The sequence below is a fragment of the Salvelinus alpinus genome, chromosome 2 (genome assembly GCF_045679555.1).
Source record: "Salvelinus alpinus chromosome 2, SLU_Salpinus.1, whole genome shotgun sequence".
NCBI lineage: Eukaryota > Metazoa > Chordata > Actinopteri > Salmoniformes > Salmonidae > Salvelinus > Salvelinus alpinus.
In genome coordinates this window covers 15,962,499-15,985,897 of record NC_092087.1, presented here as the reverse complement: position 1 = coordinate 15,985,897, position 23,399 = coordinate 15,962,499, and the positions used below count along the sequence as shown (strand labels likewise).

The 23,399-nt window shown below is 43.7% G+C and overlaps 1 protein-coding gene across 1 annotated transcript; it reads left to right on the top strand.

Annotated features, from left to right (window-relative positions):
- Positions 1-519: 519 nt before the first annotated feature.
- On the top strand, positions 520-22,572 carry LOC139554757 (importin-9). The gene is made up of 22 exons (XM_071367863.1): positions 520-722; positions 3,189-3,250; positions 3,401-3,487; positions 3,628-3,829; positions 3,942-4,237; positions 4,365-4,465; positions 4,676-4,734; positions 8,233-8,384; positions 9,387-9,485; positions 9,675-9,781; positions 11,293-11,432; positions 11,697-11,859; positions 12,105-12,331; positions 12,695-12,843; positions 13,186-13,314; positions 13,453-13,728; positions 14,275-14,441; positions 14,623-14,756; positions 14,925-15,044; positions 20,917-21,036; positions 21,363-21,439; positions 21,658-22,572. Exons 1-22 carry the CDS (start codon positions 557-559, stop codon positions 21,766-21,768), a joined length of 3,144 nt encoding a protein of 1,047 aa, XP_071223964.1. The 5' UTR covers positions 520-556; the 3' UTR covers positions 21,769-22,572.
- The last annotated feature ends 827 nt before the right edge of the window (positions 22,573-23,399 follow it).

The following is a 23,399-nucleotide window of genomic DNA, read 5'->3' as shown; positions in this document are numbered from 1 at the left end:
ACCTGAAATGGTCCCTTCACACAAACAGTGTGGTGAAGGCGCAGCAGCGTCTCTTCAACCTCAGGAGGCTAAAGAAATTTGGCTAAGCCACCCGAGCAATGACCTGTTCACCCCGCTAACCATCTAGAAGGAGGAGACAGTACAGGTGCATCAAAGCTGGGACCGAGAGACTGATAAACAGCTTTTATGTCCAGGCCATCAGACTGTTAAACACTCACCATTAGCCGGCCTCCGCCCAATGCCCTGCCCTGAACCTTAGTAACTGTTACTAGCCAGCTACCACTAGCCTGCACCTTGGGCATTTTGTTTTTTACAATGGAACATGTTTTAAAATCCAGATTTAATGCAAATGTCACTTAAATATGAACAAATATGAATCATCGTTACTGTTTAGACAATAATTTTACATACATCACGAATAAATATAGGTTGAACATATTCTACTATTACGTAGGGACTTTTATTTGGAATGGTTCAGAAATTACGTGACCCGGAAGTACTTTTTCCAATGTTGCTGACGAGATGCTGATCTGCTGAAGGCTGTGTGGGTGAAAACATGGCAGGCATGAGTGCAGTGGGTCCTGGGTCGGCTTCGGCTGCTGGACCGGTTCAACAAGGACTTAAAGAAGCCCTGATTGAGACGTTGACGGCTATCCTGTCCCCGGTTCAAGAAGTGCGAGCAGCCGCGGAGGAGCAAATAAAAGTGTTGGAAGTGACAGAGGGTAAGCATGGATGCTAGCATTGCGAGACCAGCTGATGAAGAGAGTGGAATGGCATGATAACTTCCATGCATATGGGCCTTTACGGAAAGATACATTCTAGCTAGCCAGCCACAGCATACAACACAATTACTGTCATGTTACTACTGTTAACGTTCGCTCGCTATGATAAAACAGAATATGTAGCTAACTAACTAGTTAAGATGTTCTCTCCTATTCAATTGGCGCAAATTAATCTAGCTAGCTAACTTACTTATTCCAACTAGCTAGTTAGCAGCTAGCTAGTTAGCTGACAGACAAACCATGTGTGTGAAGCGCACTCTACCTCCACAATCCTTGCTTGCTTGTTAAACTTAGCAGCAATTTGATTCCATTCTCTGTGAAGTATGTCAACACATGATGTGGTGGACCAATTCAATCAAGAAGACACTGCCTGAAATTAAAATGTCAATTTGACTAATACAAAGAGCTAGCTAGCTAGATGGGCTGACTGTATACAGCAGATAAGACAATTCTTAGTTAACTTTAGCTAGCTAGTTACCAAATTACTTGTGTAATGTTATCTCGGGCCTTGCGTTCCACTTGTGATTACAGAAGAACATAGTGTTGATGAATCTATAATCAAAGCTCAAATCGTGTTAGGGTCGCTATAGCAACCATTCGATTTGGAATGTCACGTTTTCCCGCGAATATGATTCCGTAGTATTCCTGCCTTGCGGCTTCAAGCCTTTCTACACTGATATAAAATATTTGTATAACTAACCCTGTGCGGACATCATCAGTGGTTTTGACAACTTGTTTTAATTTTTCAGCAAAACAACAACGTATTGTTCCTTGTTCCCCTTTGAATAAATACATTTTCCATCTGTCAAATACTGCACACGCCCTTTTACCCAATGCATGTTGAATGAATTATAGCTACCATATATACTATTTAGTTTGGCCAACTTTTGGAATTGTGAATATAGTTCTAATTCTAGACCTTCAGATACATACCATTGTTTAAATGTTCCCCATGTAATGTTAATAGGGAGCTAACATGGTTGTCATAGAATGTTGATGTGTCATGTAAATGCAGACATTGGCCCAATTCTAAATACATGGCTCTAGCTATACCTAGCTATATAGCAAAGTGTAGTAACTCGCTAGCTACCCTAAATCAGCTTGCCACTAATCCAAAATACTGTGGGGGGTGAATATAGGGACAGTGTGTACAGTGCCTTTGTCTGTGGCGTTCCTCCAGCATGACTAAAAGGCTGATTATGCAGGCTGTCTGTCGGGATCCACTGTAGTGTCACAGAAGCAAGAATGGGCCCGGCAGGCCTCTTTCTGAGGGAGCTACTCTATGTATAGCTAGAGCTGTCAGCACTAACATTGTCTCTTGGACTCTGATGTCACTCTCAGTTAAAGCTGGGACAGAGCGTAGCACATTGTAGGGATGAGGTTCTGTCTGAGTCTCACTGACTAGCCTAAAACACATTGGAAGAGTTCTCCAGTGCTTGTTCCAAATGCTCAAAGGTGCTTAATCGATATAATGTCATAAGTGCTGAGCGATTAACCCCCCCCAAAAATGTCAGGTTTTAAACAACAAATTGGCCGACTGTTAAATGATTTGAATTCCTTTTCATTCCGTTTTTTCCTCAATGTGCAGTTTCTCTAGAGATAAATCAGATCAAGCCCAAACTGTGTGATGTAGTAGGGAGTTGTAGTTTCCAACAGGCCAATATTTTACATAGTTTAGCACATAACTTGGTAATTAACTACAATTACCATAATCCCATTGCACGCCTAATTGTCTGGTCTGTGTGGGGCACGGAGCCGGAGAGAAGAACGTGCAATCGAGAGGGATAGAGAGCAGTTGCTTCGCAGTATCTCTACCTAAAAATACATGATCTAAGTGATTGATAGTTGGTATTCAGCAGTTATAAAGTATGCCTTATTTACTTTGATATCGTGATTTTGTCAGACAGCACAGGCAGCAGCTCTATAGAGATGAGATGATCACTTGGAATGAAATAATAGTTGTCAAACAAATGTACATAACAACTGAAATATTTTATTAAAGTAATGTGAATAAATTATGGTTATAAGTGATAAGCAGTAATGGGCAGTCACTACCGTCATGGGACTTTTATTAATAGTTTTATTCTGTTACAGCGTTCAACCCACAATGCGTAGTGCACTTAATGTAAAAAAAAAAAAAAATAACTATAAGAATAATAACAATTGAAAACCGTGTTTAATATAATTAATCCGACCTCAAATCAGTAATCACTCAGCACTAAATGTGATATGTATGTTTTGTTTTCTTCAAATCAAAGTCATGAATCCAATCATAAGAATATTTCTGACATTTTGTCCCTTCCTTGCATGCCCGTCATAGTTTCCGATATTGCACGTCATGTGAGGCTAATGTGATCTGATGATTGGTGTGTTCTTGATGATCTGTCCACTGTGTTGATGTTGAAGAGTTTGGAGTCCACCTGGCGGAGCTAACTGTGGACCCTCGGGGAGCTCTGGCCATTCGTCAGGTTAGTAAGCAGAAACTGTCATTCTTCTTCTATTCCAACTCTAGAAGTATGCTAGTGCTCCAATTCTATTTCTATTGTGTGTGTGAGACCACATCTCAGTATCTATTTACTCTACTATATCAATCAATTATACGTGTGTGTTTTGTCCAGTTGGCCTCAGTCATCCTTAAGCAGTATGTGGAGACCCACTGGTGTTCACTATCTGAGAAGTTCAGACCCCCAGAGACCACAGACCGGGTAAGCAAAGCCACACGCCATTCTTCCAACTAAACAAAATGTATCATTTTTGATGCCTGAAAATTTGAAAATATTTTGAGAAAGAGGAGTTACAAAACCACTGATGCTGCCTAAAATCTCTCTCTCTTTCTCCTCTCCAGGCCAAGGCAGCCATCAGGGAGCTGTTGCCAGGAGGTCTGAGGGAGGCCATCAGTAAGGTGCGGTCCAGTGTGGCATATGCTGTGTCGGCCATTGCCCACTGGGACTGGCCTGAGGCCTGGCCTCAGCTCTTTACCATCCTCATGGACATGCTGGTCAGTGGCGACGTCAACGCAGTGCACGGGGCCATGAGGGTCCTCACAGGTACACGCACATCCCAAATTGACCCCTTTTCCTGTACGCCGTTCCTACTCTTAACTGTTTGTATGCATGCATCTCAGTGTATTCACATCATTCTTCTGGCTTTTTCTCACAGAGTTTACCCGTGAGGTGACAGACACTCAGATGCCTCTGGTGGCTCCGGTGATCCTGCCTGAGATGTACAAGATCTTCTCCATGATGGAGATCTACAGCATCCGTACCCGCTCTAGAGCCGTGGAGATCTTCTCCACCTGTGCCAACCTGATCTGTGCGATAGAGGAGCTGGAGAAGGGAGCGGCCAAGGCCCTGATCTTCCCCGTGGTGCAGCAGTTCACTGAGGCGTTCATTCTGGCCCTGCAGATGCCTGATGGACCCTCCTCAGACAGCGGCCTCAAGATGGAGGTCCTCAAGGTGAGAAGATGACCACAAGGATTTATACACCCAGGAAGGCTAGATGAGGTTGGCCTTTTGGGATCTGTAGGTCAGATGTTGTAGGTTGTGCTGATCCAACCTTTTCACCTATATCTCTCTTCACCAGGCCGTGACAGCTCTAGTGAAGAACTTTCCTAAACCCATGGTGTCGTCCATGCAGCAGATCCTGCCCATCGTCTGGAACACCCTGACAGAGAGTGCCGCTTTATATCCTTCACACTGCTGCAACCATGTCCTCTCCACTTTCATATTACGTTAGCTCAATGTCTATTAATTCCCATAGCTTTGGTTCATATCCGTCAATAATGATTGGCAATGTTCCTCTTGGAATGTGAGCTATTCACCTAACTGTAGAGGGTGATCAGGTAAACACTGGTCTGTGTCCTGAGAATGGGGTTTCCTTAACCAGCTGTGCACTTATGTCAGAACAGAGGTCAACTACACAGAGGAGGTAGACGATCCAATTGACTCTGATGGTGAGAGTAACCTTACTGTCTTGTTCTTATTTTCATGCATTTAGATCACTTGTTATTGTTCATGATTAATTGAACTTTTAAAATGATTAAATCAATATGTTACATGGGCTGATCTAGAACATACAGTAGATGGATTTAGAAAGCATTATAACATACAGTAGCTATAGATAGATTGTAGTATAGAACATAGTGAGCTATTACTATATCATTTCCTCAAGTCCTCTAGATCTGGTCCAAAGGTGTGTGTGTATTTACAGTGCATTCGGAAAGTATTCAGACCGCTTGGATTTTTCCACATTTTGTTACGTTACAACCTTATTCTTAAATGGATTTTAAAAATCCTCATCAATCTACACACAATACCCCAAAATGACACAGCGAAAACAGGTTTTTAGACATTTGAGTGAATGTATAAAATAAAAAAAACATAACTTATTTACATAAGTATTCAGACACTTTGCTATGAGACTCGAAATTGAGCTCAGGTGCATCCTATTTCCATTGATCATCCTTGAGATATTTCTACAACTTGATTGGAGTCCACCTGAGGTAAGTTCAATTGATTGGACATGATTTGGAAAGGCACACACCTGTCTATATAAGGTCCCACAGTTGACAGTGCACGTCAGAGCAAAAACCAAGCCATGAGGTTGAAGGAATTGTCCGTAGAGCTCCGAGACAGGATTGTGTCGAGGCACAGATCTGGGGAAGGGTACCAAAACATTTCTGCAGCATTGAATGTCCCCAAGAACACAGTGGCCTCCATCATTCTTAAATGGAAGAGATTTGGAACCACCAAGACTCTTCCTAGAGCTGGCCACTCGGCCAAACTGAGCAAACGGGGGAGAAGGGCCTTGGTCAGGGAGGTGAGCTCTGATAGAGTCCCAGAGTTCTTCTGTGGAGATGGGAGAACCTTCTAAAAGGACAACCATCTCTGCAGCACTCCACCAATCTGGTAGAATAGCCAGACGGAAACCGCCACTCAGTAAAAGGCACATGACAGCCCACTTGTAGTTTGTCAAAAGTCACCTAAAGGACTCTCGGACCATGAGAAACAAGATTTTCTGGTCTGATGAAACCAAGATTGAACTATTTGGCCTGAATGCCAAGTGTCACATCTGGAAGAAACCTGAAACCTCCCTATGGTGAAGCATGGTGGTGGCAGCATCATGCTGTGGGGATGTTTTTCAGCGTCAGGAACTGGGAGACAAGTCCGGATTGAGGGAAAGATGAACAGAGCAAAGTACAGAGAGATCCTTGATGAAATCCTGCTCTAAAGCACTCAGGACCTCAGACTGGGGCGAAAGTTGACCTTCCAATAGGACAATGACAATGCAGGAGTGGCTTTGGGACAAGTCTCTGAATGTCCTTGAGTGGCCAAGCCAGAGCCTGGACTTGAACCTGTTTGAACATCTCTGGAGGACCTGAAAATAGCTGTGCTGCAACCCTCCCCATCCAACCTGACAAAGCTTGAGAGGATCTGCAGAGAAGAATGGCAGAAACTCTCCAAATACAGGTGTGCCAAGCTTGTAGCGTCATACCCAAGAAGACTCGAGGCTGTAATCGCTTGCGAAGGTGCTTCAACAAAGTACTGAGTAAAGGGTCTGAATACTGATGTAAATGTAATATTTCAGTTTTTTTATTTTCAATACATTTTCACACATTTCTAAAAACCGTTTTTGTTTTGTCATTTTGGGGTATTGTGTGTAGATTGATAAGGGATAAAATAATTTCATCCGTTTTTGATGAAGGCTGTAACGTAACAGAATGTGGAAAAAGTCAAGGTGTCTGAATGCTTTTCGTGTGTGTACAGTACCAGTCAAAAGTTTGAACACCTATTCATTCTAGGGTTTTTCTTTTTACTCTTTTCTACATTGTAGAATAGTAGTGAAGAGACCAAAACTATGAAATAACACATGGAATCATGTAGTAACCAAAAAAGTGTTAAACAAATCCAAATATATTTAACATGTTTGATTCTTTAAAGTAGCCATCCTTTGCCTTGATGACAGCTTTGCGCACTCTTGGCATTCTCTCCACCAGCTTCACCTGGAATGCTTTTCCAACAGTCTTGAAGGAGTTCCCACATATGCTGAGCACTTGTTGGAAGCTTTTCCTTCACTCTGCGGTCCAACTCATCCCAAACCATCTCAATTGGGTTGAGGTTGGGTGATTGTGGAGGCCAGGTCATCTCATGCAGCACTCCATCACTCTCCTTGGTCGAATAGCCCTTAGACAGCCTGGAGGTGTTTTTGGGGTCATTGTCCTGTTGAAAAACAAATGATAGTCCCACTAAGCGCAAACCAGATGGGATGGCGTATTGCTGTGGTAGCCATGCTGGTTACGTGTTCCTTGAATTCTAAATAAATCACAGATGATGTCACCAGCAAAGCACCATCACACCACCTCCTCCATGCTTCACGGTGGGAACCACACATGCGTAGATCATCCGTTCACCTACTCTGCGTCTCACAAAGCCACAGCGGTTGGAACCAAAAATCTCAAATTTGGACTCATCAGACCAAAGGATAATTTTCCACCGGTCTAATGTCCATTGCTCGTTTTTCTTGGCCCAAGCAAGTCTCTTCTTTGTGTCCTTTAGTAGTGGTTTCTTTGCAGCAATCGACCATGAAGGCCTGATTTCACGCAGTCTCCTCGGAACAGTCGATGTTGAGATGTGTCTATTACTTGAGCTCTGTGAAGCATTTATTTGAGCTGCAATCGGAGGTGCAGTTAACTCTAATGAACTTATCCTCTGCAGCAGAGGTCACTCTGGGTCTTCCTTTCCTGTGGCGGTCCTCATGAGAGGCAGTTTCATCATAGCGCTTGATGGTTTTTGCTACTGCACTTGAATAAATGTTCAAAGTTCTTAATTTTCCACATTGACTGACCTTCATGTCTCAAAGTGATGATGGACTGTCGTTTCTCTTTGGTTATTTGAGCTGTTCTTGCCATAATTTCGACTTGGTCTTTTACCAAATAGGTTTATCTTCTGTATTTCACCCCTACCTTGTCACAACAACTGATTGGCTCAAATGCATTAAGAAGGAAAGAAATTCCACAAATTAACTTTTAACAAGGCACAACTGTTAATTGAAATGCATTCCAGGTGACTACCTCATGAAGCTGGTTGAGAAAATGCCAAAAGCGTGCAAAGCTGTCATCAAGGCAAAATGTTGCTACTTTGAAGAATCTCATTTTTTAATTATTACTACATGATTCCATAAGTGTTATTTCATAGTTTTGAAGACTTCACTGTTATTCTACAATGTAGAAAATTAGTCAAAATAAAGAAAAACCCTTGAATGAGTAAGTGTGTTCAAACTTTTGACTGGTACCGTATAGGCATGCGTATGTGCCATTTTTTAAGAAACACTTTTATCCAAAGCTACTAAGTCATCATTGTATACATTTTACATACGGAGGGTTTCGATAATCAATCCAATTATCCTGGCATTGAAAGCGCCATGGTCTACCAACTGTGCGTTTTTCTTCCAGGTGAGGTTCTGGGCTTTGAGAACCTGGTGTTTAGCATCTTTGAGTTTGTTCACACGTTGCTGGAGAACAGCAAGTTCAAGAGCACAGTGAAGAAGGCTCTTCCTGAGCTGATCTACTACATCATCCTCTACATGCAGATCACGGAGGATCAGGTATACACCCTCACTCCTGTGTATGTGTGAGAGAGAGCGTTTTTTAAATGGTGCTGAGTCTGATGCAGGGTTCACACAAGGTGCTTGAGATGTTTACATTTCTTGAATTTGTTGGTACTTAAAAAGTACTTGAATTAAAATGAGAGGAGAACAGAAAATGATCTAATATGAAAAATATTAGAAAAATTTATTGGTCTTACGAATTAATTTCCAGGCAGACGACCAAGTTTTATTTCCTCCATTGTTTCTTGCTCTGGTTGCCATGCGAGCATTGGTGAGTCGGCCCTGAAGGGGGGAAAGACACAATGCTGCATCATGCACTAGCGCCAATTCTACATGGACTTTTTCTCTCCAGAGCTTTTTTGCCTCAATCAAGGGTGTGATATTCCTCTTTATCAAGTGGCAGCTGTGCTCCTGCCGTTCTGGTGGCTGTTCACATGCCGTTTTCCTCACACAGCCCACCGGCTCTTCTGCCGACCGGCGACACTAAAGCTGCCAGTTGGAATGAAGTCGCTTTTTCGTAGCTATTAATTAATAGATTCCCAAATGCACAATAAAAATACAATATAGTCATTAAGCTGGAATTGTGTAGTTATGCGAATAGGAAATGTGTGTTCACCGTCGCAAAACTCTGCTCATCACTACTCAAATTACAACATCAGTACTGACTTACCACTCATGTATTTAGTAAAGAACTAGTGAATGCGTATTATTGAGTAAAACGTGTAAGGTAGTGATGAATAGTAGTGTTTTTTTTATTTCAAGAGGTTGTGGAGATATACTGCCATCTGGTGACGACTACGAACAATTGCATAAAAGGAACTATTACAAATTGATGATCTTTGAAAATAAATGTTAGTGCTTGAAAAAGTACTAAAGCCCTTGAATTTGATTTGCCACTGTCTTTACAAACCCATTTGACGTCATGGTTATGTGTTCCTCATCCGTAGTCTATGATGTCATGGTTGTATGTGTTCCTCATCAGTAGTCGTGTATCTGTAGATCAAGGTGTGGACGGCCAACCCCCAGCAGTTTGTGGAGGACGAGGATGACGACACCTTCTCCTACTCCGTCAGGATCTCAGCCCAGGACCTGCTTCTGGTGAGCACCTCAGTCTGTGGGCAAAGCTCAAATAGCACCCTATTCCCCATATAGTGCACTACTTTTGACCTGTGTGTGTGTGAACCCCATAGTTTAACTCCACAGTTACTTCTGCATGTTTACGTTCTGGTCAATGTGACCTTTCTGGAGAGGAGACTTCTCACTCCAACCTTCCTCCTCTTCCAATAGGCTGTGGCGACAGAGTTCCAGAACGAGAGTGCGGCAGCGTTGGCTGCAGCAGCAACAAGACACCTGCAGGATGCCGAGCAGGCCAAGAACAGTGGCAATGAGCACTGGTGAGGACCACACACCGGCTACATGACATGGCAAACAGTGGATGCCTCTTAATTAATAGTCCTTGTCTCCTGTTTGTCCTCGGCGTTGAACTGAAAACACGCGTTAGGTGAAAGCAATATGGATGCCTTTAAGGAATTTGCTTTAATCTGTCCAGGTATTTTTGTCAGTGCAGACTGAAAACAAGGTGAAGAGATTACTTTCGACCAGTGTTCCCGCGTTCTGCTCCCCTGGGACTGCCCCGCAGAAGAAATATCACCCCGAGAAAAGAAGCACAAGATTGAACTTCACTCAACTTTGTCGCGTTTTTTCCCCCTTAGTTAACACTAACAACGTTTTGATTTACTGTGGGAATTGTGATCGAATCAATGCAATATTAGCCACTTTCAATGCAACATACCGAAACAAAACGAACTACGCAAGACTTAGTATGCAAAACTAACTATGCCGCAGATTTTGTAGGCAGAAAGCCTCGGAGTAGGATTCTTTTGCATTGACATACACGTCTCAGCCCCTACTCTACACAGACCGGTGCGGCATAACCAATCAGCGCTGCAGTAGGCCTATATGCAAACAGACCATTGCCATATATGGATCTGTGCCATTCTCTTTAAACTGGATTGTGTTTACAGCATGAGCGGTCGTGAGTAGATACTGCTTGTTTTGACATCAAAGCGAGAGCTGCATGTAGCCATGTGTGCACATTTGTTCATATCCTTTGCTAGTTAGTGAGTTATTAGCCCAGTTATAGATCATTTGTAGTCAGCAATGGGGGAGTGATTGCTTCCTACAAGAGCACAAAACATGTACATTTCTAGACATCTTTGAAAAGGGAGTCGGGTAAAGAGCTTTTTTATTGTCTTAAAGAGGCAGTGTTGTGTTTTGAGACAGGTTTGAATAAGCTAAGTAGCCAATAGGCAGAGGGTAGAAGAGTTTGTCTGATTCTCTGTAATAATGGTGTGGGAATAATAATGCATTTTATTTTGTGAAGTGGTTTCTTGCATCAAACACAACATTTTCTGTCACCTGCTTATCTGAAGGACAAGTGGATAAACAGGTTAATGTCAAGCCCTGCATGTTTTTTTCAAAAGTCTCATGGAATGTAGACCTACACCACACATTGGCTGCTACCGTAGGCTGAATGATAGAACAGCTATTTCCCTGTTAAAATGTTATAGGGTGCATTTCTTCAAAAAAAGGGTAGGGGGTAGGCCACTCTGATGGGCCTACATTATGGTCCAAATAGCCACAGTAGCCTACTTGACCACTGTCTGAAATTGTAACTTAAAGCGGGTACAGCCTCAGTGTTTGCCGTAAACGTGCGCTGGAAGTTGCAAAGAATTTTCACAATGTTCAAGTTTGCACTCAACAGACCTGAAATTTGATCAGTGACAGAAAAAAATGAGTGAACATTGCTTTCTACTATTGAGTTGCACCCCATGGCTAAACCATCACCATGCAGTTATACTGTAGGTGTGCTCTCTCCTGACTCCTGTGTTGTCCCCTCCTGCAGGTGGAAGATCCATGAGGCCTGTATGTTAGCTCTGGGCTCAGTGAAGACCATCATCACAGAGAACGTGAAGAACGGCCGTGTTCAGTTTGATATGCACGGCTTCCTGGCTAACGTCATCCTGGCTGACCTTAACCTCACAGGTTAGTCAGTCTGGGGTCGGTAGCTCATCTCCGGGCAGCCATGTTCAGTTATATTGTTCTTTCAAGAAATGTCTGATTTAGACTGCGGAAACCTGGTGGGTGGACTCACTAGTCAATCATTGACTTTGTAATCAATTGATTACGTGATCAGTAAAGAGTGAGGGAGAAACAATAACCTTCAGACATCAAAGGCCTGGAGGTCTGGACTGTGACTCACGGTACAGTATATGCTTATATAATAACCCCTCCTTCCTCTCCCCCCAGCGGCCTCTCCGTTCTTGCTGGGCCGAGCCCTGTGGGCGGCCAGCCGCTTCACAGCAGCCATGTCCCCTGAGCTCATCCAGCAGTTCCTCCAGGCCACCGTCAGCGGCCTGCACGACAGTCAGCCGCCCTCAGTCCGCATCTCGGCCGTACGCGCCATCTGGGGGTGAGGGAGATGAAAGTTCAACACTTAAACCTCCATAGTTCTGACAAGCTGTAGATTCCACTTCTTCAGTCATCATAATAATACCAGTAAGCTAGGCCAGGTAGAAGCAGTGATGGCATACAGTAGGTAGATGGATAAATCCCTCTAGTTTGTCACCCAACTAGCCATACAACACAAACCGTCACTACACCATAACAGTAAATGTGTTGGTATGCAGGTGATAATTCTGTGTGTGCTTTCCTCAGGTACTGTGACCAGTTGAAGCTGTCCGAGAGTACCCATGTCCTGCAGCCGTTCCTGCCTGCTGTTCTGGACGGGCTGGTGCAGCTGGCAGCCCAGTTCAGCTCCGAGGTTCTCACCCTAGTCATGGAGACACTGTGTATCGTCTGCACTGTGGACCCAGCCTTCACCACCAGCGCAGAGAACAAGATCTGCCCCCTCACCATCGCCATCTTTCTCAAGTATAGTAACGGTAGGTAACTATAGTAACCTTGGCAGTTGGTGCTCTTGTATTTTATTATTAGCGTATCATTGAGTCCCATAGATAATTTAGGTATTACCATATATATATATATTTTTTTTTTAACCTTTATTTAACTAGACAAGTCAGTTAATAACAAATTGTTATTTACAATGACGGCCTAGGAACAGTGGGTTAACTGCCTTGTTCAGGGGCAGAACGATAGATTTTTACCTTGTCAGTTCGGCAATTCGATTTAGCAACCTTTTGGTTACTGGCTCAACGCTCTAACCACTAGGCTACCTGCCGCTATGACTATCCATTCCTTACAGATCAACCTATGTGCCTCTATCTTACTTTCCCTCCTCTCCCCAGACCCGGTGGTGGCGTCTCTGGCCCAGGACATCTTTAAGGAACTGGCCCAGATCGAGGCGTGCCAGGGCCCCATGCAGATGCGCCTCATCCCCACCCTGGTCAGCATCATGCAGGCCCCGCCTGACAAGATCCCCTCCGGTCTGTGTGCAGTAAGTCACCACTGGCCTGGTGCCGCTAGCTACTATGGAAGTGGTTAATTTACAGCAGCACTGTGTGTCGGGGCCTAACAGAGTTGGTCTCAACTCCATTGGTAGTAGTCACCAACCCAGGGCCTAGGCTACAGGGGTGTGAAGGATTTTAGTCCAGCCAGGTACTAATCAAGTAGTCATTGTCTTGACTTAGTTATATCTGGTGTGTTAGTGCTGGGCTGGAATAAAAAGCCTGCACTCTCCAGGACCATGGATGGTGGTCTGGCCTCCTTGTTTACCATCAACGTTTAGGGTTCTAGTCAGTCATATATTGACAGTCGTCTCCTGTGTTCTCCCTGACAGACCGCCATAGACATCTTGACCACGGTGGTCCGACACACCAAACCCCCGCTCTCTGAGATGCTGGTCTGCCAGGCCTTCCCTGTGGTGGCCCAGTGTACCCTACGCACAGACGACAACACCACAATACAGGTACACACACACTGAGAAGGACTCAAAGATGTTAATACCAACTGCTCTTACACCAGTACACTTTGTAATTATATATTTTTCTCCCTGTATATATAAATTCATGGAAATGAAATGAACTCTAACCCCATTCTCTTCCAGAACGGGGGTGAGTGTCTGCGGGCGTATGTGTCAGTGGCCCTGGAGCAAGTGGGCCAGTGGAGGGACACGGAGGGCCACAGTGGTCTGTGGTACGTGATGCAGGTGGTCAGTCAACTACTTGACCCCAGGACATCAGAGTTCACCGCTGCCTTCGTGGGCCGCCTGGTGTCCACGCTGATCGCCCGCGCCGGCACCGAGCTTGGAGAGCAGTTAGACCAAATCCTCAGAGCCATCCTCAGTAAGATGCAGCAGGCCGAGACCCTCAGCGTCATGCAGGTAGGAAGCAACAATTCTGTTTGTCCCTCTCTGGAACTTTCCTCTTTAAATCTATCAGTGTTCTCTGTGATGTTGAGGTTTCAACACGTCAAGCTGTCGGTATTCAATTTATACTAATCTAGAGCCTTGCATCAATGTTGTCCAGCAATTACTTTATTGCCACCCATATAGACCCTGTTTACATTCGACTCCTCTCCCCCAGTCTCTGATCATCTCTCTCTTCCTCCTCTCCCCCAGTCTCTGATCATCTCTCTCTCCTCTCCCCCAGTCTCTGATCATCTCTCCCCCAGTCTCTGATCATCTCTCTCTTCCTCCTCTCCCCCAGTCTCTGATCATCTCTCTCTCCTCTCCCCCAGTCTCTGATCATCTCTCCCCCAGTCTCTGATCATCTCTCTCTCCTCTCCCCCAGTCTCTGATCATCTCTCCCCCAGTCTCTGATCATCTCTCTCTCCTCTCCCCCAGTCTCTGATCATCTCTCTCTCCTCTCCCCCAGTCTCTGATCATCTCTCCCCCAGTCTCTGATCATCTCTCTCTCCTCTCCCCCAGTCTCTGATCATGGTATTTGCCCACCTGGTCCACTCTCAGCTGGAGCCTCTGTTGGAGTTCCTGTGCAGTCTGCCGGGTCCAACGGGGAAACCAGCCCTGGAGTTTGTCATGGCTGAGTGGATGAGCCGACAGCACCTCTTTTACGGACAGTACGAGGGTAAAGTCAGGTGAGTGCATCCACACTCCTCAAGATAGATGGTAGAATATTTTCAACTTGGTGAAGAAAAGGTGTGTTCCTCTCTGTACTCCTCTTTCCACCTTTTTATGACCTGGAATTGATCCCAATTTTATTTTTTTCACTTTTTGTAATGTTTGTGTTTCTCCGTCTCTTGTGTTGTCCCTGTGCAGTACGGTAGCCCTGTGTAAGCTGCTGCAGCACGGCCTCAACACCAATGACAAGCGTCTCCAGGACATCGTGGTCAAGGGAGAGGAGATATTTGGCCCTGACGAGGGCATCCGCACACGCTCCAAGTCTGCCAAGAGTACGACCCACAGCTCACTTCTCTAATTTAGCATTTGGGACACACAAAAAATATCCTCCCCCATTATCTTGTCTAATGTATGACAAGGGGTGCATTGGCTATATTCTTCTGTTGGTGGCCCAACTCTTTGATGGTATGCACATCTTCGGTCTGTCTGTCTCTCCCCAGATCCAGAGAAGTGGACCAACATTCCATTGCTAGTGAAGGTCTTTAAGCTGATTGTCAATGAGCTGTCTTCAGTGGTGGAGGCCAACACAACCAGAGCTGCCGCAGCAGACTGGAGTCAAGGTCAGGGCTGTGACGGTCATTACATTTTGTCAGCCGGTGATTGTCATTCAAATAACTGCCGGTCTCACGGTAATTGACAGTTAATGAATATAAACACCTTCAGCAGCTCTGGCTTCCACACACAGCCTACAACACACTGATGCAGACCTTTGAAACAGATACATTTTAAAAACTCTAATAAATCCATTTTAATATAGCCTACACCTTCACAATGAATCAATTTATTTTAGGCAGATCTAAAGAAACAGGCTTTTCTTTAGATCATATTTCAGAAGAACAGAATAGCATATTCTGAGTCATCCTTATATCAGGTCCTGATTTGGCTAGGTCATACGACTGTGGGCTACACAAGTTAATTTAGCAGGCAAGATTAGTTTATAATTCCTGTGGCATTTATTTTATATTATGAAGAATACAATTGAACATAGCTGAATAAAATAGAAAGGATATTTTTCCCCAAACAATTTGAGGGAGTGTACACATGCAGCTGTTCTGTGTTGCGCAATTAACAAAGCAACAGGTCCTCCTATGTGTTTCTAATTTAGAGTTATTTATGCTACTTTAGTTGTGATACAAGCGTTAGAATGTATTAGAAATCAGAACATATAGTCTAAGGCTGCATGATGTGACGAATTCTGATTTGAAAAAAGTGGCGTGAAAGTGAAGCGCTCTGTGTCTTGTGCAGGCTGCACTGCACATCAGTCTCATTCACTATTTCAAGAGGACTTGATTATATGCTCACACAGTATTTTCTATTTTCTATTCTCTTCACATATAGCCTACACTACATGACCAAAAGTATGTGGACACCTGCTTGTCAGAAATCTCATTCCAAAATCATGGGCATTAATATGGAGTTGGTCCCCCCTTTGATGCTATTACAGCGTCAACTCTTCTGGGAAGGCTTTCCGCTAGATGTTGGAACATTGCTGCTGGGACTTGCTTCCATTCAGCCCGAAGCATTAGTGAGGTCGGGCACAGATGTTGGGAGATTATGCCTGGCTTGCAGTCGGCTTTCCAATTAATCCCAAAGGTGTTCGATAGGGTTGAGGTCAGGGCTCTGTGCAGGCCAGTGAAGTTCTTCCACACCGATCTCGACAAACCATTTCTGTATGGACCTCCCTTTGTGCACGGGGGCATTATCATGCTGAATCAGGAAAGGGCCTTCCCCAAACTGTTGCCACAAAGTTTGAAGCACAGAATCATCTAGAATGTCATTGTATGCTGTAGCGTTAAAATTTCCCTTCACTGGAACTAAGGGGCCTAGCCCAAACCATGGACTATTCCTACACCAAACTTTACAGTTGGTACTATGCATTCGGGCAGGTAGCGTTCTCCTGGCATCTGCCAAACCCAGATTCGTTTGTCGGACTGCCAGATGTTGAAGTGTGATTCATCACTCCAGAGACGGCGTTTCCACTGCTCCAGAGTCCAATGGCAGCGAGCTTTATGCAACTCCAGCTGACGCTTGGCATTGCACATGGTGATCTTAGGCTTGTGTGCAGCTGCTCGGCCATGGAAACCCATTTCATGAAGCTCCAGACGAACAGTTCTTGTGCTGACGTTGCTTCCAGGCAGTTTGGAGCTCGGTAGTGAGTGTTGCAACTGAGGACAAAGATTTTTGCGTGCTTCATCACTCAGCGATCCTGTTCTGTGAGTTTGTGTGGCCTTCCACTTCGCAGCTGAGCCGTTGTTGCTCCTAGACGTTTCCACTTCACTATAACAGAACTTACAGTTGATAGGGGCAGCTCTAGCAGGGCAGAAATGTGTCTTAACTTGTTGGAAAGGTGGCATCTTATGATGGTGTCACGTTGAAAGTCACAGCTCTTCAGTAAGGCCATTCTACTGCCGGTGTTTGTCTATGGAGATTGCATGGCTGTGCTCAATTTTATACACCTGTCAGCAATGGGTGTGGCTGAAATAGCCGCGTCCACTAATTTGAAGGGGTGTCCACATACTTTTGTGTATATGTGTGGAATAATTTTTTATTTAGAATGGCCCACAAAAAAAGTCATCCGTAGTCTGCACTCAAATAGCATTTTTTTTTAATATGCCAGGTAGGCTACACCGTTTGTAAAGTGGATTAATGGGCTTAATTTCTTTTAATTGAGCAATAAATATAGCAGGACTAGAAACCTGGGATCCACTTGTATTGTATAGTGGCTAGTCAAAACTCTGTTGAATTGAAATACATTTTCCAAAGTTATAGAATTACTGCTGTCTGTTCAGAAAGATATTAAGTAATTAATAATCGTCTAGTACACCATGAGAAGGCCTATAATTTAGCCTCAGAGGATCAGTAGCTGCTTCTTTTTTTAAATGCCTAGCTGTGTATTGTGTGTAGCCCAATAAGGCATAGCATACAGCTGAGAACACGCATCACATCTGTCAGTGAACAGCATGCAGACAAAACAGGCCTTTCGCAAGATTTCAAATACAATCGAAGAGTAATAGGTTGGAAAGCAAATGGCTCCTGCTGAAAAGACTATGCTGTAGGCTATCAAAATATTTGATCAACTTCCAAATATGGTTTTACTACGTAAAACTAGAGATGGGCGTTTGGCACGAACACCAGCGAGTGATCTGCGCATCATTGGGTGAGTCAGTGAAACTGGAAAGCTTTTTTAGGACTATAATTTCCTCATATTATAGCCTACAATATGTATCTCCACACACCTAGGCCTAGACTATTGATGGATTCAAGACAAGGTCGTTTTTATTGATCTCAGGCTACTTTGACACTAACAAACTATGTGAACCCTCTGGATTTCTGCATAAATTTGTCATAAAATTTGATCTGATCTTCATCTAATCCACAACAATAGACAAACACAGTCTGCTTAAACTAATTACACACAAACAATTATACGTCTTCATGAACTTTACTGAACACACCGTGTAAACATTCACAATGCAGGGTATGAAAACTATGTGAACCCTTGAATTTCATAACTGGTTGACCCTCCTTTTTGCAGCAATAACCTCAACCAAACATTTTCTGTACTTGTGGATCAGACCTGTACAACGGTCAGGAGGAATGTTGAACCATTCCTCTATACAAAACTATATCAGTTCAGCAATATTCTTGGGATGTCTGGTGTGAACCACTCTCTTGAGGTAATGCCACAGCATCTCAATCAGGTTGAGGTCAGGACTCTGACTGGGCCACTCCAGAAGGCGTATTTTCTTCTGTTGAAGCCATTCTGTTGTTGATTTACTTCTGTGTTTTGGGTCGTTGTCCTGTTGCATCACCCAACTTCTGTTAAGATTCAATTGGCGTACAGATAGCCCCTGCAAAATGTCTTGATAAACTTGGGAACTTAATTTTTCCGTAGATGATAGCGTGCTGTCCAGAGGCAGCAAAGCAGCCCCAAACCCAAACCCCAAACCGTGATACTACCGCCACCATACTTTACAGTGGGGATGAGGTTTTGATGTTGGTGTGCTGTGCCTGTTTTTTCGCCACACATAGTGTTGTGTGTTCCTTCCAAACAACTCAACTGTAGTTTCATCTGTCCACAGAATATTTTGCAGGAGTGCTGTGGAACATTCAGGTGTTATTTTTCGAACTTCAGACCTGCAGCAATGTTTTTTTTGGACAGCAGTGACTTCTTCCGTGGTGTCCTCCCATGAACACCATTCTTGTTTAGTGTTTTACGTATCGTAGACTCGTCAAGAGAGATGTTAGCATGTTCCAGAGATTTCTGGAAATCTTCAGCTGACACTAGAATTCTTCTTAACCGCATTGAGCATTCTGCGCTGTGCTCTGGCAGTCATCTTTGCGGGACGGCCACTCCTAGGGAGAGTAACAACAGTGCTGAACTTTCTCCATTTTATAGACAATTTGTCTTACCGTGGACTGATGAACATCAAGGCTTTTAGAGATACTTTTGTAACCCTTTCCAGCTTTATGCAAGTCAACAATTCTTAATCGTAGGTCTTTTGAGATCTCTTTTGTTCAAGGCATGGGTCACATCAGGCAATGCTTCTTGTGAATAGCAAACAAAAATGTTGAGTGTTTTTTATAGGGCAGGGCAGCTCTAACCAACATCTCCAATCTCGTCTCATTGATTGGACTCCAATTAGCTTTTGGAGAAGTCATTAGCCTAAGGGTTCACATACTTTTTCTTGCCACTGTAGATCATTTGTACAGTATTAAAATAGATTCTGCCTGTCTCCAGTCATGTAAAGAGGACTTAGAAATGCATGAAATGCTTTTATAAAAGGACACATTTTTCCAGACCCCAGGCTACTAAAAATGTTCCCCATGGTTAGAGCGTTGGGCAGGTAACCGAAATGTTGCTGGATCGAATCCCCGAGCTGACAAGGTAAAAATCTATTGTTCTGCCCCTGAGAAGAGCAGTTAACCCACTGTTCCCCGGGTGCCGAAGACGTGGATGTCGATTTAAGACAGCCCTCCACACCGCTCTGATTCAGAGGGGTTGGGTTAAATGCAGTAGACGCGTTGTACAACTGACTAGGTATCCCCATTCCCTGTTTTTGTTCTGGACTACGTTCTCACTTGCAGCAAACCGTACCACGGTACAAATTGAATTGGGTTAAGCCCATCCAAATGTATTAAATTAAAAACAGATATCAAATTTACATAAGTATTCAGACCCTTTACTCATACTTTGTTGAAGCACATTTGTCAGTGATTACAGCCTTGAGTCTTCTTGGGTATGATGCTACAAACTTGGCACACCTGTATTTGGTGAGTTTCTCCCATTCTTCTCTGCAGATCCTCTCAAGCTCTGTGCTCCAGAGATGTTTGATCGGGTTCAAGTCCGGGCTCTGGCTGGGCCACTCAAGGACATTGAGACTTGCCCCAAAGCCATCCTTGTGTTGTCTTGGCTGTGTCCTTTGGGTCATTGTCCTGTTGGAAGGTGCATCTTCACCCCAGTCTGAGGTCTGGAGCAGGTTTTCATCAAGGATCTCTCTGTACTTTGCTCCGTTCATCTTTGCCTCGATCCTGACTAGTCTCGCAGTCCCTGCTGCTGAAAAACATCCCCACAGCATGATGGTGTCACCACTACAGAGGAACTCTAGAGCTCTGTCCGTGACCATCAGGTTCTTGGTCACCTGCCTGACCAAGGCCCTTCTCCCCCGACTGCTCAGTTTGGCCGGGCGGCCAGCTCTAGGAAAAGTCTTGGTAGTTCCAAACTTCTTCCATTTAAGAATGATGGAGGCCACTGTTTTCTTGGGGAGCTTCAATGCTGCAGATATTTTTTGGTACCCTTCCCCAGATCTGTGCCTCAACACATTCTTGTTTCGGAGCTCTACAGACAATTTCGACCTCATGACTTGGTTTTTGCTCTGACATGCACTGTCAACTGTGGGAACTTATATAGACGTGTGTGTGCATTTACAAATAATGTCCAATCAATTCAATGGGAACAGGATGCACCGAAGCTCAATTTCGAGTATCATAGCAAAGGGTCTGAATAGTTGTGAATAAGGGATTTTATAACATTTTTTATACATTTGCAAAAAATTCTAAACCTGTTTTCGCTTTGTCATTATGGGGTATTGTATGTAGATTGAGGACTTTATTTTTAATTTAATCTATTTTAGAATAAGTCTAAGGTAACAAAATGTGGAAAAAGTGAAGGGGTCTGAATTAGTTCCGTATGCACTGTATGTAATATAATATATATAGCAGATGCTTTTATCCAAAGTGACTTAGACATGCGTGCATGCATTTTACAAATGGGTGGTCCTGGGAATTTTCCGACTAGCATTGCAAGCGCCATGCTCTACCAAATGAGCTACAGAGGACCACAAACGGCCTTCATATGTGTGTGTTTAGTATTGTGAAGGCAAGTAGGCCCTGTTGAATCTAATCCCAAGCTGTTTGGTTGTGTCACTGCAGATTCAGGTGGAATGTGGGAGGACCAGGAGGCAGAAGAGGAGGAGGAGGAGGAGGATGATGAGGAGGATGAAGGGCTGGCCGGGCAGCTGCTATCTGACCTCATCGCTTCCAACAAATATGGTGAGAATAGACCAAAATAAGTTGATGCTGGATAGTAAACAATGCCGAAAAAGACTTTGCACAAAAAAACTAACAGAAGTAATCAAGGCACTCATGTAGTGGAATAATTTAAAAGCCCTTATTATTTATGGATTATGCTTTAATAAGAATGAAAAATGCACCGATGCGTTGCAGCTACAAAATAATTAATGGTGACAAAATAACTTCCCTCTCTCAGCCTCTTCTAGAGGTCTGGCTCCTCCATCAGTGTAGTAGGCAGCCATCTTGGTTTTGGGGCTCTATCTGCCATGTTTCACAGGTATCAAAATGTATTTTGAATCTCTCAGATGAAGACTACTATGAGGATGATGATGAGGAGGATCCAGATGCCTTGAAGGACCCCATATATCAGATAGACCTTCAGGTAATGCCTCGCTAATCTACTGATCTGTCATTCAGATTTAGTTCACAAAAACATGACTACTTAGGGCTGACGTGGTTGTGCTCCAACTATGCCCTCTTAATTGACCTTAAGGAAATTGATCAAGTTGTATTGAACAGATTTCAACGGTTTGTCCTTTCGGTTGTATTTTAATGTCTTAAATACACTTTAAATAAAGTTTGTTGTACTGTGTGTTCCAGGCCTACCTGACAGATTTCCTGACCCAGTTTGCCCAGTCGCCGTGCTACAGCATGTTCTCTGGCCATCTCAATGACGCTGAGAGGAGAGTCCTGCAGACTATCGGCATCTAAACCTGCTCCCATCCACTTCCCTATGTCAACCCTACTAGAACACTCTTGCCCAATCCCTCACTCTCACCAACCAATCACCAACCCCTGAGTGTGGGAGAGGCTCTGATTGGCCAAGCAGTTGTGGATGCTTTACCTACATCTCCAACAGAAGAACATTGGGAGGTAAAGCGGGAGAGAAGAGACAGACATGACTTACCCATAACATCCTCTCTCTCTATTCTGACTTAAAGGATGACCAGGAAAAGACTGCGGACTTGTGGAGGGATGTGACGGAAGAAGTTCGAGAGAGGGTTGTGAGGGACACCCTGGTTTGTTCCCAGGGAGGGCTGGGAGACAGTTGTGGGAGACACCTCCTTAGTGGCTCCTCGCTCCTCTGCCCTGTTGTACTTGTGGGAGGACTTTGGAATGTGACGGAGGGGTTGATGTTTTGCAATGGGACAGGCAGGCAGGGCAGCTGTGATATATGGAGTCTTTACTGTGTCCCATTTGTAACTCGACCCACTTATTTTTGTGCTTTTGTAAAAAAAAAAAAAAAACTTCCAAGAGGCAAAAGAGACTTCATGACGACGGACAGACAAAGAGAAACATATCTTTGAGACTGAGTAAGAAACTTTGGTGGCCTTGTTTTCAGAAACCATTGACTTTTCTGATTGGGATGAAAACCTTGAGGACTTCTGGTTGCGACTGGGGCCTGGGTGGTAATGGGGGATTCACACCGTTGCCATGGTGACTTGCCGCCTTTTCATTTCCCTTTACCCACTAGTTGGGATGAAATTTCTCAATAAAAGTCCCAATAGGACACCATTTTTGTTTCCATTGTTATTTGGTCACTTTCCCAGATAGTGAAGAATGGCAGGAAGTTTTCACACTTGGTCCCTTTCAGACAATTTTTCTGTACTCAGTGCGGTTCACATACTTTTTTTGTGCAGTGTGAACACTCCAAAGAAAGTTGGACCACTCAAAAGAGCATTTGAAGCGAACCGAATGGAGACGTCTGTGTTCGGTTTGCTTTAATCCCATGGTCCGGTTCCCTATTTTAGGGCAATGTGAACACAAAGCTCCCAAAGTATTATGGTCATTATTCCTGCACCACACACTAGACTACTGCAACACAGTTTCCCCTGCCATAACCCCTCACATTTGTGGCACAAAGAGAGAAGATGATGTGTAGGTTCGTGGAAATAATGTGTGCTGTTTTTGGATATTCTTTAGCAATTGTCAAGGACATACAGAAATGCCCAAATATATGTGTGGAGTTTGGTGCTGACACAATGTTCAGAATATTTGTTTCCAAAGTGTTATTTATAGACTAAGGAAGCTTCATAAACTGTTTATTTGATTGTAGGGTTTGAATAGTGTGAAGAATTAGCACTAACCACAAAATCAACGCTAGCTTTTAAAGGGACAGTAGCCTACATTTAGTGAAATTTTCAAGTACAGCATTATTTAATCTGCTATTTATTCTGTTACCAATAATATTTACTTGATTAGATTTAGATTGTATTTAGTTAAAAGATGACAATTATAATCTATTAGCTTTATTTATATATACTTGAAGTCGGAAGTTTACATACACTTAGGTTGGAGTCATTAAAACTAGTTTTTCAACCACTCCACAAGTTTCTTGTTAA